This window comes from Rhinolophus sinicus, linkage group LG09 (genome assembly GCF_036562045.2).
Source record: "Rhinolophus sinicus isolate RSC01 linkage group LG09, ASM3656204v1, whole genome shotgun sequence".
In the NCBI taxonomy this organism is placed as follows: domain Eukaryota; kingdom Metazoa; phylum Chordata; class Mammalia; order Chiroptera; family Rhinolophidae; genus Rhinolophus; species Rhinolophus sinicus.
In genome coordinates this window covers 55,044,667-55,060,742 of record NC_133758.1, presented here as the reverse complement: position 1 = coordinate 55,060,742, position 16,076 = coordinate 55,044,667, and the positions used below count along the sequence as shown (strand labels likewise).

General features: G+C 41.9%; 1 protein-coding gene across 13 annotated transcripts in view; it reads right to left on the bottom strand.

The window, feature by feature from the left end:
* Positions 1-16,076, bottom strand: part of LDLRAD4 (low density lipoprotein receptor class A domain containing 4) — a 606,571-nt gene that overhangs the window by 356,590 nt on the left and 233,905 nt on the right. For 9 of the 13 annotated variants that reach the window (XR_012498805.1, XR_012498806.1, XM_074340417.1 and 6 more), the window contains one exon: positions 1,060-1,524. The exons of 3 other annotated variants lie outside the window; for them this stretch is intronic. Coding sequence is in view for 8 of the 10 variants with exons in the window: in XM_074340417.1 (XP_074196518.1) it covers positions 1,060-1,099 (40 nt within the window). In the remaining 2 variants the exon portion in view is untranslated. Of the gene's footprint in view, positions 1-1,059; positions 1,525-3,030; positions 3,166-16,076 lie in introns of those variants that run through there. One more of the 13 variants, XM_074340422.1, reaches the window with a different exon arrangement.

Here is a 16,076-nt window from a genome sequence, read left to right as displayed (position 1 = left end):
TCAGAAATGGTCCTATTTCATCTTTTCTTACAGCCGAATAGTATTCCATTGTGTATATATACCACAACTTCTTTATCCATTCATCTATCGAAGGACATTTTGGTTGTTTCCATGTCTTGGTCAACGTAAATAAAGCTGCAATGAACATTGGAGCACACGTGTCTTTATGGATAAATGTTTTCAGATTTTTTGTTTAGATACCCAGGAGAGGGATTGCTGGGTCATATGGTAATTCTATTCGTAATTTTTTGAGGAACCTCCACACTGCCTTTCATTAGCGGCTGCACCAGTCTGCATTCCCACCAACAGTGTATGAGGGTTCCTTTTTCTCCACAGCCTCTTCAACACTTGTTACTATTTGTCTTGTTGATGGTAGCCATTCTGACTGGGGTGAGGTCATATCTCATTGTGGTTTTTATTTGCATTTCTCTGATGATTAGTTAGGACCCAAATTTAAAAACCCCTGTTTCTCAGCCATGACTCTAGGGCACCAGCCAGACTAAGTGGTTCCCTGCAAAATGTCCTGACAGCCAGGGGGAAATCAATGTAAGATAGTGATACCAGGATTGATAGGAAAAGCACCCTCACTGCAAGGTTAGTTCAGCAGAGTTGCCACTCCACCACCATTTGCACATGAATAAATCTGAGGAATAAATTTGCACTAAAGATGGGGAGGGAGAGGTTACTCATCAGCAATATTTTTTTTTCATTCCAAGAGTCTTCCCAGTTCTATAAAGAAAAACACATTCCCTATACATGGCTCTACAAGTGACAGATTTCCTTCAGCGAACAGTGACTTGCAGGATATTATGTGTGCCCTATTACTTAACAAAAGCAGAATCATAAAATGTCAAATGCTTTTTCAAATTGCTACTTAGAAGGAAAACATGTTATTATTTTGTAAAAAATCAGTCACCACTGCAGCCTAGGCCTTGAATCTGAATGGTCTTCAGTTCATAAATGGAAATGTACATTCATTTTAAACAGTTGTTTGGTATTTTATTACCTATCAACTAAGAGTTGAAATAAAGTTTTCATTTAAGTGTGGAGGATTCTCACCTGTGAAAGCATTTGTGGCCTGAAAACCAGCTTCCTGCATACTGCTCCTCAGACAAGCCTGTGTACCGACTCTTAAGCTGTCCTGTCGAGAGGAAACTGCCCGGGCCAGGCCTCAGGTCACTTCCATCTTAGCTTGTTGGAGTCCATCGCTCTGCCCCTTCTGGCTTTTGGTAGCATTTGATGCCCACCTGCCCTGCTCCCCAAGAGCAGGCAGTACCTGGGACAGCACCCAGTCCAGGAGCGTGCACACTTGGGTTTACAGTCACGTCAGCTGTCCAGCCAGAGAGCAGAAGCCATGGTGAGCCCAGGAGCAGAGGACGCTGTCCCACTGAGACCTGCTTTCCCACCTTAGAATGATGGCCTCCTCAGCCACTCAGCAGCCAGCATCCTCCACGGCTCGCAGCTGCTCCAATGGAGCTCAGTATGGTCTAATCTGCTGCTCTCTGCACTTCGCCTCTCCCCTTGCTGAAATTAAAAAGAAAGAGATCACTTTCCTGGTGACGTATAGTAAACATTAAATTTAGTAGACCTACAGAGACCAAAAAAGAAAAAGAAAAAGCCACCCAGGACTATGCTCATGACCACACTTTGGGCACTGGGGGAGCTCTCAGGAAGGGGTAGCTATGGCACTTTTTCCTGAGTGCCTATGAAAGGGCGGGAGAGCAAAACAAAACAACACAGGGTTCACTGCTCCAAACCTCTCTAAGAACGGTTACAAAGGTCACACAATGTGCAAATGTCCTTCCCCAGGTTACTTATAGTTCACAGACACCTTGAAGAAGCCCATTTCCCAAGCTTGTTCCCGAGCTCTTAGAAATGCAGTCTGAAATTCATAACCACTGCCATCAGCCGTCTAGGAAGGACTCAGGTTGAGAAGTTTTAAAAAGTGCCTCTTAGGGGGGAAACAAAGGCCCGTATTAATTTTTTTAAAGAGTGCAAAGGAAAAGCAAATTTAACCTATAAACTATTCCATATATATTACATAATAATAAAAACATTTCACAAAATACTTTCAGTATTTCAATGTTGTTATATTATACAAGAAACAACATTAACAAGAATATCAGAAGCCCCAAAGACCAGACTTTTAAAATGGAATCCCTAACATTAATCTCCAGTATTGGAGAAAAAATCCTTTTTCACTACAATCACTTCATCTTATTCCTTTTACAACTTCACCATCAAACTAAAGAAAAAAAGAATTTAAGAAAACAGCACATAACAGAAAGGAATCCTCTGTTAAAACCTTCATGTTTCTGTGAATATAAATATAAGGTAATAAAGTAAAATATCATTAATACGGATTAACTATAAAGAAGACTTTAGGTATTAATGAAGGAATTTAATCATATTAAGAAATTCAATTGTGTTGCCTTCAGGCACCTGCAGTAACAGTGTCAGTTAAGGTGTAGCTCAGCAGGAGTCCTTAAGTTTAATGAATAGGTAAAAATTTTATTTTAATTAAAAATCATTTATGTAAATGGTGGTTTTGAAGTGCTTGAAAATGTGAGAAATGTTTTTTCACTGAATTGAAACATTCCACACAAAATGACGAACACATAGTATCAGCATCCCAAAGTCCTGCACCAACTTCTAAAGTAAACTAATCACATACACTATTGTTATCAATTTTAGGAAATGGAATTGCCAGATAAAAACAAAACCCCACCTGCTCTAAAAACCTTAATTTTCTTTTCCCTTTTCTATAATGCTCTCAATGCACAGAAATGCTAGACTTTGTTCTTTCTCTGAACTCAGAGACAAACTGGTGTGGTGAAGTTTTTGTTGTTTTATTGTGGGGGTTTTTGTTTATATTATTTTCCTTGCAAAAGGTATGCTACCTCACGTTTTAAGAAATGAAGCTATCCTATATCATATTTCAAATGACTTTGGGAAAGATTGAGGCAGATGTGAATAGAAATAGAAGAAACAACAAAGTTATTTTTCTTGCACTACCATTATCACACTCACCAATTCTTAACTTCACTTCTTCTAAAATAGAGGCCTTCAAACAGGTGTGTAAGAGTTCGTTTTGAGGTCTCAGGCTTGGTCTTGGCCAGGATTTTTAAGGCATGATGTGCGCCGTTCCCAACAAAGGATGGAGGGACACAATTGTGTTAATTCATTAATAGATAACTTGCATACTCCTACATACACTCTGAGTCTCCTCACATGAAGTTTTCAAGTTAAAATGAAACTAGAAGGGCTATAAATGTTTTCTTCCTAACCGCTAACACCACAGAAAAGATACACTTTCTAGAAATATACAAGAAAGAGATGGAGGTCTCCAGAACCTGGAGTCTTTCTTCTGTTCAGTGAGGGACCCAACCATATAGAACAGGGCCAGAAACCCAGCCATGCTCATTAAGAAAGTGTCCGATGACCCAACAGGTTGAGAAACAGAGGTCTGCTTTCACAGCTTAATAACCAATGAAGAATCAGTAAAATGGCAGGAAGCTGACAAATAGTGTCTCACCTGTTTGTCCTTCCTGCCTTTCACTCTCATGTGGCTCCTGCTCATCGTTTGCTGCTCGCCTTCTAGTCTCAGCTCAAACAATCCTCCTCAGAGATGCCCACTTGATCATCCCCCAGGCTAAATTCAGAACCAAGTTACTGGGCTTCCTAGCACTTGCCATAGTTATACTAGGATCGTGACTGCTTACTGCCCATCTCTCCTACTAGAATTTAAGTATCACGAGGACAAGGACAGTGACTGGCTGACTCTTCATTTCCCCTCAGCACCTAAGACACTGCCTGACACCTGGTAGGCACTCTGTAAACGCGGGTTTCTTGGATGGATGGATGGATGGATGGATGGATGGATGGATGGATAGATGGATGGATGCCATTGGTGTTCAAAGGGGTACAAAGAGAAGGGCTCAGCAAATACCCACAAAGCAAATCCACCCCAAGCTGTGAACTGACAAGCAGCAGTTCCCGGACTGAGAAACTATTCAGCAGTTCTGAATCTGAGCCCCTGAACTGGCAAGAGCTTTTCCTATCACCCCACTAGTCAAGACGAGACAGTGATTATGAGTGGTGATTCTCATTGCACTCACACTTCACAGAACGTCCTATCCAGTAAAAGCCTATAGAGGTCATTGTTTTAAATTCCCTCAAACCACAGCGAGAAAACTCTAACCCCAAAGAGGTTAAATAACTTAGCCCCCAAAACTAGTGTGCAGGAGAGTCAGGACTAATGCCTGGGTTTCTTACCCCTACAACCACTATTCTTCCCATGCTACTTCTAAATCTCAGGTAGTTCCCTAAATCAAAATGCTGTTAAGTCTGATAAAACTCATATCAGGAAAACCACGGTGGAAAAAGAGAGGAAACATAAAGAAAGAGGCAACTTACCCAGGATACAAGATCACAGAGTAATCCTGAGCCACATGTTAAGAGCCCCCTCTATAGCAAGCATGCTACCATCATCCTATCATCTACACACACACACACACACACAGATACACACACACACACACACACACAATCTATTTATACTAGGAAGATGGGCAGGACTAACCAGGAAATAAATTAATTCAATATTGCACTTGAAAAATGTCATTAAGTCCCTCCCATAACAGAGCAACAGTTACTAAGGAAATTGAGCACACCAAACGGAAAAACACCCCCACATGAAGGGACATTTTTTTAAAAACGTGAACACCCACAAAACCTAACCAAATAAGTTGTGGAATATGTTTGCTTTATCACTTGTTCATAAAAACTTTTATAAAATGCAGTCCTCTTAGGAATCATTGGGGAATGAAAACTTAACTGCATTCAACAGATCAGAGGTTTCCTAAAAGTACACTGAAAAAATAAGACATGCGCAATTCAAGAAACATTAGAGTCACACACTGGGCACAGAAGCCAAAACCCAATAGAGAAGTGAAATAGCCTTTTTTCCAAAATCTAGTAACATTCAAAGATTTTGTAGTGCATAAAGAATAAACACTGCAGTTTCATTTTTTATTTCCTCTCACTGTGGACAGACTGTTTCACTGCCCTAGTATCGGTTACCTAGGTGACAGCTAGACTAAGTAGCCTGAAGGGCTCCAGGCCATAGAGACTCTGTGAGCTAAGTCCCCATGCCTGTGTCTGATGAGCCATCACTGGTCTACCCACCAGAGAAGTTCCAGGGAGAATGGAACACTGAAAGATGAAGAGATAGTTTTAACCTTAAAAATTAAGGCATTGTTGTACAATTCAAAACATAAAAATTGATACATTGAGTTGTACTGTACTGCTTACCAAAAAAAACTCAACTATGGGCTACTTCATTTAAGTTCGAAGTGTCAATGGACTTTTAGTGAGACAGATGTGAGAAAAAATAGAGAAAAGAAACCCGAGGATCTATTTTTGACCAGAGCTTGAATCAGGTGTTACCCTGGCGGAGAGACGTCACATTTCTCAAAATGAGTTCCTCTACCTCATGAACAGTTTAGACCTTGGCAACTGCCAGTGAGTCTCAAGGCTTCCTAACAGTGAAAAAGGAGGGCCTTAGAAAAAATACAGCCCCTGCCTGCATGTCAGCAGTAGAGAAAGAGCACTGGACAGGGAGTCCCTCCCCTGGTTCTGGGCCCACTTATAGGATTTTTAGCCTGTCAGGTTCCCACTTCATCATTTGTAAAGTGAGGAGGTGAATTCAAGATCCCTTTTGATCTGAATATGCCCCTATGGCTGTGTCTCTGGCCAAGGGAGACAGGACAAATGTGCATAAAAAGGACAGACAAACAAATACAGAAAATTTGCACATAAAGGCAAGTCTGGGAACAAGTCAGAGAAACGAGCTGCCTACAACTAGTGAAGGTTGAGTTGGGGTATTACTGATTCTTCAGCCTACTTTTAATTTCTTTTATTCAGGGTATAAAACAATTTGTAGCTTTTAAAATACAACCTCTAGGATTTCCAGTCAAGATGGTGGAGTAGATAAACGCTATGCTTATCTTCTCTCACGACTACATCAGTATTACAACTAAACTACAGAACACTCATCATTGAGAACTGCCTGAAGTCTTGCTGAACCAAAGCCTTACAACTAAAGATATACAGAAGAAGCCACCTCAAGACTGGTAAAAGGGTCAGACACAGAACAGGCACCCGCGTGTGACCACTAAAAATCAGGAGGTATATTTCAGCTGTAGAGGTCTCCAACCCTATTCCCCCAGAAAAGCAAGGGGTCCCAGCCCCACACCAGGACCCCTACCCCAGGGTTCCAGTGCTGGGGAGAGCAGTTCCCATAATTTCTGGTTGTGAAAACCAGTGGGAATTGTGACTGAGTGGGATGGAGGACAGCTACACTCCCAGGAGTTCCTCTTGGAGGCCCGCACACGGACTTACTCACTGATGGACTCACTTGCTATTATTTCCAGTGCTGGGGCAGCAGCCCAAAAGGTGCCAGGGATGTGGGGAGGACTTGAGCTGTCCAGCTGCAAGGTGAGGGCAGGAGGAGCAGCTTTCTCTTGGACGGAGGAGCTAGTGGAAGCCATTGTTTCTTTGTTGAGCCCTCCCCCTTCCCGGCATGCAGATGCAGGCGGCCGCCATATCTGAGACTCCATCAACCTGGCTAACACCGCCCCACCCTGGTGATTCCCTGAAACCTTGCTTCACTCAACTTGTAAGCCCACTCAAGACACTTCCAGTGGCTTTTTCATAAAAACTGCCTGCTTTGGCTCATGCTGCCAACTTTCCTAAAGTCTCTCAAAGGTTCACAAAACCCAGAAAAGCAGCATCTAGCTTTGGCATGTCCCATACCTCTAGCTGAGCAGCCCTAAGCCCAGCACTGGCAGCAGCAGCCTTGGTTCACAGCTTGGCCTCTCAAGGCACCTACAAGGGGTTGGGGGTAGGTGAAAAAGGGGCAGGGATTAAGAAGTACAAATTGGTTGTTACACAGTAGTCATGGGGATGTAGGGTATAGCATAAGGTATATAGTCAGTAATATTGTAATAACTATGTATGGTTATCAGGTGGGTACTAGATCTGTTGGGGTGATAGATGGGAGAGGGGTTGGGGGCAGGGTGAAAAAGGTGAAGGGATTAAGAAATACAAATTGGAAGTTACAAAATAGTCAATAGGATGTAAAGTAAAGCATAGGGAATATAATCAATAATATGATAATAACAATGTATAGTGCCAGGTAGGTATTAGACTAGTTAGGGAGATCACATCTTAAATTATATAAATGTCTAACCACTATGCTCTACACCTGAAATTAATATAAAATAATGTTGAATGTCAAAAAAAATGCAACCTCAAAGCCATCCTAGCCCTGCATAGCTTAATGGACTCCAGTTACTTAGGTCACTATTTCTGGAAGCAAGTGCAAAATCTCAAACACCTGTTTCAAATAAACACACAAACTAGAAACAGCAAAAAGTGGCAATTATGTTAGAACATCCTTTAAAATGTCACCTTGGCAAATATGATACTTGATAAATCCTGAAGGATCTATAGTCTAGGGCTCTACTAAACCAAGTTGGGTAAAGTTTCCCCAAGGTATAATTAAGTAGGATAACTGTCCCCTGTGAATCATGAGTCTATAAACTATCTCCTCATACTATCTAGGAGCAAAGGAAGCCATAAGGGGTCATCTATCCTATCCTTTCATTTGATGGAGAAGGAGGAAGAGGCTCAGGGAAGAGAGGGGACATGCTGAAGGTGACTGTGGTGAAAGCAGAGATGGGACCAGAACCAGGTGTCAGTCTAGGTCCAAGCTTCAAGTTCTCCCATTCACAAAAACTGGCCAAAAGAAGAATCTGTGAAAGGGGCAGTGTACATCTGTACCAACTGCCAGTGGGAATGAGGGAATATGGAAACTATTCCTACTTTCTCAGGCCCAAATCGGACCATGCCCACAACACCAACATGCCCAAAAGAGAAGGCAAGGAAAGGTCAAGGTCAGACAGTCCTTGGGTGAATGTGCATTGGAAGGTATGTGACCTAGTCTGAGCATGTCACGGGCATTTCATCTGTGGATGCCAGCTAAGCAGAGGGCAGCTGGGTGAGAAATGGTTACCTACTCCCAACCCGGTCTGAGGGGCACAGGCTAGCCATGCCAGGATTTGGGCCCTGAGATATTCCACACCTAGCCCTTTCCCCCTCCCCAAATTTCTTCAGAGAAAATCAGCTTACAGTGGACATGACAGGCAAAGAAAAAGAGGGTCACTTCATGCAGGGAGCTAACGAGTGTGAGCAGAAAGGGAAGGGGGGCTGCTGCTTTGTTCTTTGGTGACAGTAGAAGAGAATATGAACTGATGAGCTATCTGCACAAAACAATTTTTGTCCTCCTCGCACACACCCTCCAATGCCCTTGTCACCCATCAATGCCTGCTCTGCCAACGCCTGCACTCACAGCTCCCCACACCAAGCCACTGTCTGCCTTAACTAATGGCAGGCTTCCATCGGACACCTGCACGTAGCCCATGACTTTCTCTGCTCTTTGACATTCAGACTGCCCCACAAGTTGCATCTTCTCATTCAGTATTTCAACAACTATTTGTGGGGTCATTACTCTAGCCGGGCATTATTTTAGGTGCTGGGAGATAGAAGTTAGAAAACAAACCAAGCTCCTGTCCCCATGGTGCCTATATTCTTGCCTCTTTCTATGGCAGTTTTTCTAACAAACCTTTTCTTGCTAATCTTTGCATCCTCGGCATTGATATTTGGGACTAGAATACAGCAGGTCCCCAGTAAATGTGGTTATACGGCACTGAATTGCATCTGAGCTTCAGCTGGGTCATCTTCTCATCACTCTGTTACCTCTGTCATGTCTCAGCTGCACAAAGTACCAAGGGCACAATACATTATGAGGCTGCTGGCCACAGGGCACTCAACCCCTAGAGGGCACTCCATGTGGGGAAGTGCCAGCTGGGAGTCTGAAGCACAAGGAGTGCCAACCTCTCCAATATTTAAAACACACTCTAATGAGAGCTTTACACACAAACAGGTGAGAGGACAAAAGGCCAGGCTCTGAGTCAGACTACCTTGGGTTTACTTCATTGTAGGCTATGTGTGATTTTGGCAGTACCTAACCTCTCCGGACCTCAGTTTCCTAATCTATAAAATGGAAGCAACAAGGGCACCTTTTTCATAGAATTATGGTGCATTTAATGAGGAAACATACACAAGACATTGGTCACTAATAAATGTTAAAGAAATAATAGTGGCTACAATGATAACAACTCACCTCAGCAGATGACTAATAAATTATGTCTTTGAGAATATACCCCATCCACCCTCTTTCAATTCTTATCAGACTTAATCAGACACATTTTATCTCATAGCTTCTCAGGTGATTTGTACTGTTCATTTTTTTTTTTTTAAGTTTTCAATAGATAAAAATCTAAGCTCAAAATCATTCTATGTTAGCTAAAATTAATAACAGAGAGAAACGGGAAAGGATACAAAATTAGAGAAAATGTGTGGGTGAGGTATTTGGTATGAAATGTGGTAGAAAAGAAGAAGAAAAAATGACAAAAAGGGAACTTGCCTTTAAAAGGAAAAAAAGTCTCTTGATAGTCAATCTTTTCATGTTTTCATATTGAAACATCAAATTTACAAAACAGCAATAGATAGTAATAAACAAATTTAACCAAGGTTTTACATCCCCTTGGCAGAAAATAATCATGCAGGGTCTGCCTTTCTTCTGTCCTTTGCCCTGTTTGGTTTGTTCCCTTTGTAAAGTGCTGATTTTTTAAGCCCTTTATGTGCTTTTCTTGAGCTTTGAGAAGGCCCCACGAATGAACCTGCACATAGAGGACGTCCTACCAACCTTTCCCAACAACTTAATAAATTCAATGCTCCTCTACACAACAGGAGGTGTTGGAACAGAACCGCCAACACTTTAAAAGCTAATAAAAATTGATCAACAATAAAAAAAGCTGATGCTCCCTATAGAAATGAACAATCTGCATAATTTCATTTTTTTGCATTAGCAAAGGAGTTTCTTCAATGTCCCTGTTTACAAAGCTCCAGACCAGCTCCACACTGGCCTCTTTAATCAAAACACACAGGGAATGCCTACATTTTCATTAAATAGTTTTTCTTGTTTGCTCACTTCACTTTCTGAAAAACATATTCCATTAGGAGGAAGAAGAAAACTTTCCACTTTACAGCTTTTTACAACTCAATACCCAGTTTGAGGTGGGTAGTAGTGGATAGAAATACTCCAATAATATTTTTCTTAGATATGTCCGAAGAAAAGTCTATGTTGTCTGGAATAGACACGGGAGAAGGGAGACATACAGTGAGCGTCTGTCAGGCACGTCCCCAACACCTGGGGCCTGCGAAACTCTGACCAGCAGCCAGCTCAATTAGTGCTCAATTTAATGCAGGTACAACTGTGGGTGTCTCTCTCTCTCTCTCTTTTTCACTCCTTCCCCGCCTCTCCCCCCTCCACACACACACACAGTTGTTTAGCAATTTGTGCCCTGGAAGAAAGACTCCTTATTGCCTGAATATGCTCATCAACAAAGTTGAGAAGTCCTGCTTACCTATGGAGAGAGAAGGAGGTTTCCATTGTGTATAGAGCAGACACAGATGCAGACCCATCCCATATCCTCTTAGAACTTAAACTTCCACTCAACTACTGTGTTGTTTCTGTCAGTTCAGGGAACCAGAAGAAGAAACAATATGCAATGTATCACACATCCCAGGAAGATCACAGATTCTATGACTACCTTAGAGAAACCACAAGTTCTCATATAAGAGCTAAAGCTGCCATTTGAGACATACCAAATTCTGGAAACAGAACTCATTTAGCCCAGTTAGTTAGCTTCGACGGAACAACTTAATCTGATCACAGAAATCCAAGATGAATATTTCAGCAGATGTCTGAAAAACATAACACAAAATGGTACTGTCTGAGGTTGGCCCCCGGAGCTGATATCACTAGCAGCAACCAGTCTGAGAGTGTGACAAACGAGCTCTCGGTGGATGTTACACACAATAATGAACATTACATCTGCGAGAGGCCCCAGCACACCAAGCCATTTGACGAGCAGTGCCTGACTCCACATATATTAGGGAAACACTGATTGAGTTTCACGTCTTCCTGGAAGGCTGGATGAGGCAGGGCCATGAAAGTGCATCTGTCCTGAAGAGCAGCTGTTGAAGGGGGCAGAGAATTCAGGGAAAGGCTGCCTGGTATTTACTAATGGGACTACACAAACTCTGTCCCTGTGTGTTCTGGAGGCCTCCAGCCAAGCAGAAAGAGTTCATTAGACCAATTTCCGCTGCCTTGGTAACAAAGGCTATGCATGTACTCTTACTCAGGGAAAGAAAACAAGTATTACTCCTGGGGGAAAAACTACAGACAGGTACTTCGTGTCCCACCCAGGAGGCCAGGCAGTAGAGACGTGCTGTCCTATCATATAGAACTGTCCTCTCCAGAAGCCCAGTGTGATCAGAGCAGTCTCTTGCAGTACCTGAGGCCATGTGTTTGTGAATTAGCGCAGTTTGCTCAGCTTTAGAAGCACTTATCAGTGCCTACAGAAACTATCTCATTCCAAATAGTATACTCAATCAGGCATCAGTAATCTTGATGCTAAGTGAACCTGTCTTACATGTCCACCATCAGATCTGGACACAAGAATGCCTGAGATACCACCAAAGAAAACTGTGGGGCTCTGGCAGCAAGAGGAAATTTTAACCATCAAATTTGGAACCTAAAATCACTGTTCTTGTTCTCATCACTTGCTAAAGTTAGCTACACAGTATCTGTGATGCCTTTCATGATCTAAGTACGCCAGGGACCCTGTCAACCCAACAGGAAACTTTCTCTGCATTTAAAATAGCATCTTCTTTCAGTTCTTCCTTTTTTTCCTCTCAAAATCTAGCTCTTATTTATTCCCTTCCCTTCTGGAGTTGACAAGTAGGAACTGACTTATTCTAATCCCTGTTCTACAGTGGAGTCCTCAGCAAGCTTCTTCAGAAAGAGGCCCTGAGAGGACCAGAGTGAGGCACAGGTGGTCGAAGGGAGGGGAAGGCAGGAGGACAGGAGGAGACTTTACCACAATGTAAAACATCTCCTCACTCCCTCACCTTCCCACAGTCTAATGAAGTAAATTTGTTCCCTCAAACAGCAAGAATGAGGATTTGATTTTGTTCCTCACAGGACAGCAAGCTGTTGCTGCTTTCCACCAAAATACTCTCTCTAGGCCAGTGTTCCCAAAATACCCCAAGAGGAAGCATGCAATCATCAAAACTAAATTTTGCCCATTTTGACTTTAAATATATTGATAAATACATTTAAAATAGGAAAATGCCCATACGTAAACACACAGCTAACATCAAAGAGCAAGGAGCTGCCTGTTTATCTGGGCTGGCTGTTTGGAGGAAATAATAGAAATGGATGGAGGGTGGAAGGAGGGTGCTGAGAGCAGCTCTCAATAGGTGACAAACTATTGCAGTCAGGGATGCTGCAAGTCCCCTTGGCACTGACACAGATGCTCACTCCATGGAGCCCTGTGCTCAGAGGAGCCAGCACGGCTCTGGGGTCAGACAGGGCTTAGAATGACAGTTCTGCTGAGCAGCCCACCATACCCTATCGGCAGATTATACATCCTCTCTGAGCCTCAGTCTCTTCATCTGTCAAATGAGGCATTAATATAATACAACTGTAAGGCAATTGTGATGACTAAACGAGAAAATACATGAAAGACATGAACATGGCATCAGAATATCTAGCAGGCCCTCAATAAACAGTTAAGGCAGTAATGGGGAGCAGGGAAGAGGGGCAGGGATTACACTGTTTTCAGACCCTTGGAAGATGCGTGAAAGGGGTGGTCAGTCGACCAGGCTGTAAGAAATGTGGGAGAAAGAGAGGGGAAGGGAAAGGAAAAATACAGCATCTCAATGAGACCCACAAAACGCCACTCTGGTTGAACACTCAAAGAGTTAAAATCTAGAGCCTATTAGATTAGAATTTAATATTCTCATCTTCAAATAATTACTTAAATAGGTCAACATCAGGTGTATTTACCTTTTTCCTTACCAAAACTTGTCCATTTAACTAAGGCATCCACCCTGCCCTTACTAGCCTGGCCTCTCTTTCACTCCACTAGGCCTTCATTCCCACCCCAACACACACAGCAAGTCAATATTTACTGCACACCCACTAACTGTTGGGATTCCCCACATCAGAGAAATCACTCCTATTGAAATGACTTCTCCCTTCACTTCTTTGAGTAAAAACATGTTATTATATTCAATAAAACTATACAAGAAATAATAGCTAAAGATGACATTTAAATAACTTATATCAACACCTAAAAATGGTTTCCTGGAAGAAAAGGAAATAATTGGCATTTTCAAAGCTATTTTAAGAGCTCCATTTCTTTTCTTCTTCTCCCCCCACTTCCCCCCACAGATGAGTCATGGCCACATTCAGAGCCACATGGGCCCCTGGCCTAGAGATAAACTTGGGCAAAAGAAGGTTTTATAGTGAGGACAGAGGCCATTGAAATCTGAACGCAGTCTAGCTACTCTACCACCATCACTTTCTCTTCTGGTTCCCATGGAAACAGACCTCAGATCGCCAAAAACAGGGTAAAGATAGCACCATGCCCAGTTTCCCTGCAATCTGTTTCCATGGGAACTGGAAGAGAAAGGAATGGGAGGCTGGGTAGCTAGACCGCCTAAAAATCTCCATCCCTGTCAGGTGGGGACGCAGGCACTGCTGGCATATTAGTCCAGTGGCCCATAGACCTCCACGGGCTCCTCAGGTATGATGTGTCCACTCTTGAATGAAGTCTGAGAAAGGGAAGCTCACAGTAGGCTAGACTGTGGGACCAAAGCCAGCTGCAGACCTCCAAATACACACTCAGCAGTGATTCACCTCCTTGAACATCCCTTTACTAGCCACAGGTGAACCAGTGGTTCCCACATCTGGTTGGGCAGCAGGATGACCCCAAACCTAGTGAATCAATATCCCAAGGGGATTCTGTAATTTTTAATCAGCTCCAAAGGTGATTCTGGTGCTAGGTCATTCTGGGAAACCAGATTTTCCCCAAATTTAAGGTTATCATGAATCCTGTGGGGACCCTGGTGAAATGCAGATTCCAATTCAGCTGAGATGTTGCATTTCTAACCAGCTCCCAGGGAATGCTGATGCTGCTTGGACCACATCTGAGTAGTGAATATCTAGACTCCAGTGAGTTAGCCTCTAGACCCTTCTCCATTGACCAAAGATAGAGACTACAGCTAGTCCCACAGTAGCAACTTATTCCCATCTTTAGCCATCAGTCCACACCTAGGCCAGGCCTCTAAGGCAGACAACTCTGATGATGGGGGTGAAGAGGAGTCAAGTCATGCTTCACATTACCCTCCCTCTACCTGTTTTCTCTGCCTCCAGAGACAATCCGTGTGGATAAGAAGGTAACAAGAATAATCAATAGGGGAAAGAAACATGATTGTCTCCTCCAAATTTGGTTTCTCTAAGAAAAGTAAAAGCAAATTCTACATAGTTGAAGATAAAACAGTGGTGGGAAATGTGTGAAATATTTAGAATATTTATAAATACAGATATTTTATACCCAAAGAGGAATGGAACTGTACACATGTCATTTTAAAAGAAATGAGAATTTTGAAAAACTCTACAATTAATAGAAAGTAACTCAGCTAGCCTTAAAATCCCTAGCCTAAAATAAAATGTACAGAGTAAAAGAGGACTCCACATTCCAGCTAAAAGTATGCAGAGTAATACAAAAGTAATGTTTATTTCTATACTGAACCACAAAATAATTTTAAACCACATAAAATGCCAGTGTGTTATTCAAAAGCAATTCACTGACTTTCTGTTTTAAGAAATCTCCATTTTGTATATATATATATAAATAAAAAGTGAACTATTTCTGTTTGTTTCATTAAATACATTTTGTATCTCCTTGTTTTGTATCATCTTCGTGATAAAGCATTACATACATTAATCTTTGAAAATTAAAATATGAGCAAACAATTCAACTTGAGAAATAATCTTCTGATTATAAAATTGTAAAAGGGGAAAAAATTCAATTCTTTGATTAGTCAGCACACAAGCAAGAAAGAGAGCTCAGCATTTTGCACAGCGCTGTAACTGCAGGCAGCCAAAGAAAACTTCACACATACAGTCTGTGACACACATTTTCATTCCAATGAGCCAAAAATATACATAATATTTATTTAGACATGTGTGTATAATGTCACATACAAACGTAAAAGAAATGAGTTAGTTTTGAGACTCAGTTGCTTTTTAGGTTCCCAAAGCACATGAAACCAGAGTGCTACTGCTATGATAAAAAAAAAATGAAGTCAAAATGAGGGATTTCTATGTTTACTTAAAAGGCAACAAACATACATACACAATAACACATTAAACAGCTGTAGTAGAGGATGCCAAAGGGGTGTGAGCTGTTAAGCGCTCCATTAAAAACATAAAAATAATTGGGAATAAATGCAGAGACATGCTTACACAGAGCTCCACTGAAATCTGTTAGTTTGTGAGACCCTAACCAGAGAATCAGTTGTATTTACTGTGTACATGTGTTTACTTTGTATTTACATGAAGAAGCAACTGGAGCAGGGTCAGCAAACTTCCTGTAAAAGGCCAGATGGCAAATGGCTTTGCAGGGCATGCAGTATCTGTCCCTACTCCTCAATTATGTCATTAAAGCATAAAAGCAGCCACCAGGAACAAGACATAAATGAATGAGTATGATATGTTCCAATAAAACTTTATTTATACAAACAAGCACTAGCCAGGATGTGGTCTATGAGCCATAATTAGCAACCACTGGACTAGACTATAAACTCCTTATTTGGGAGGAAATATTCAACTTCCTCTCCAGTTTCAGGAAGGGAGGAGGAAAAAAGCTGCAGGATCTGTCTGACATCCATTTTTCAGTCACCACTGAGGCATCTCTGAATTCTCAATACCCCAAATGTTCTAGCATTTCTCAGCACTTATATACCAGCTCTATGCAGATGCTACTAATGAACACATAACTATTTGTTGTGTGCTGTTTGTATTTTCGGTACTT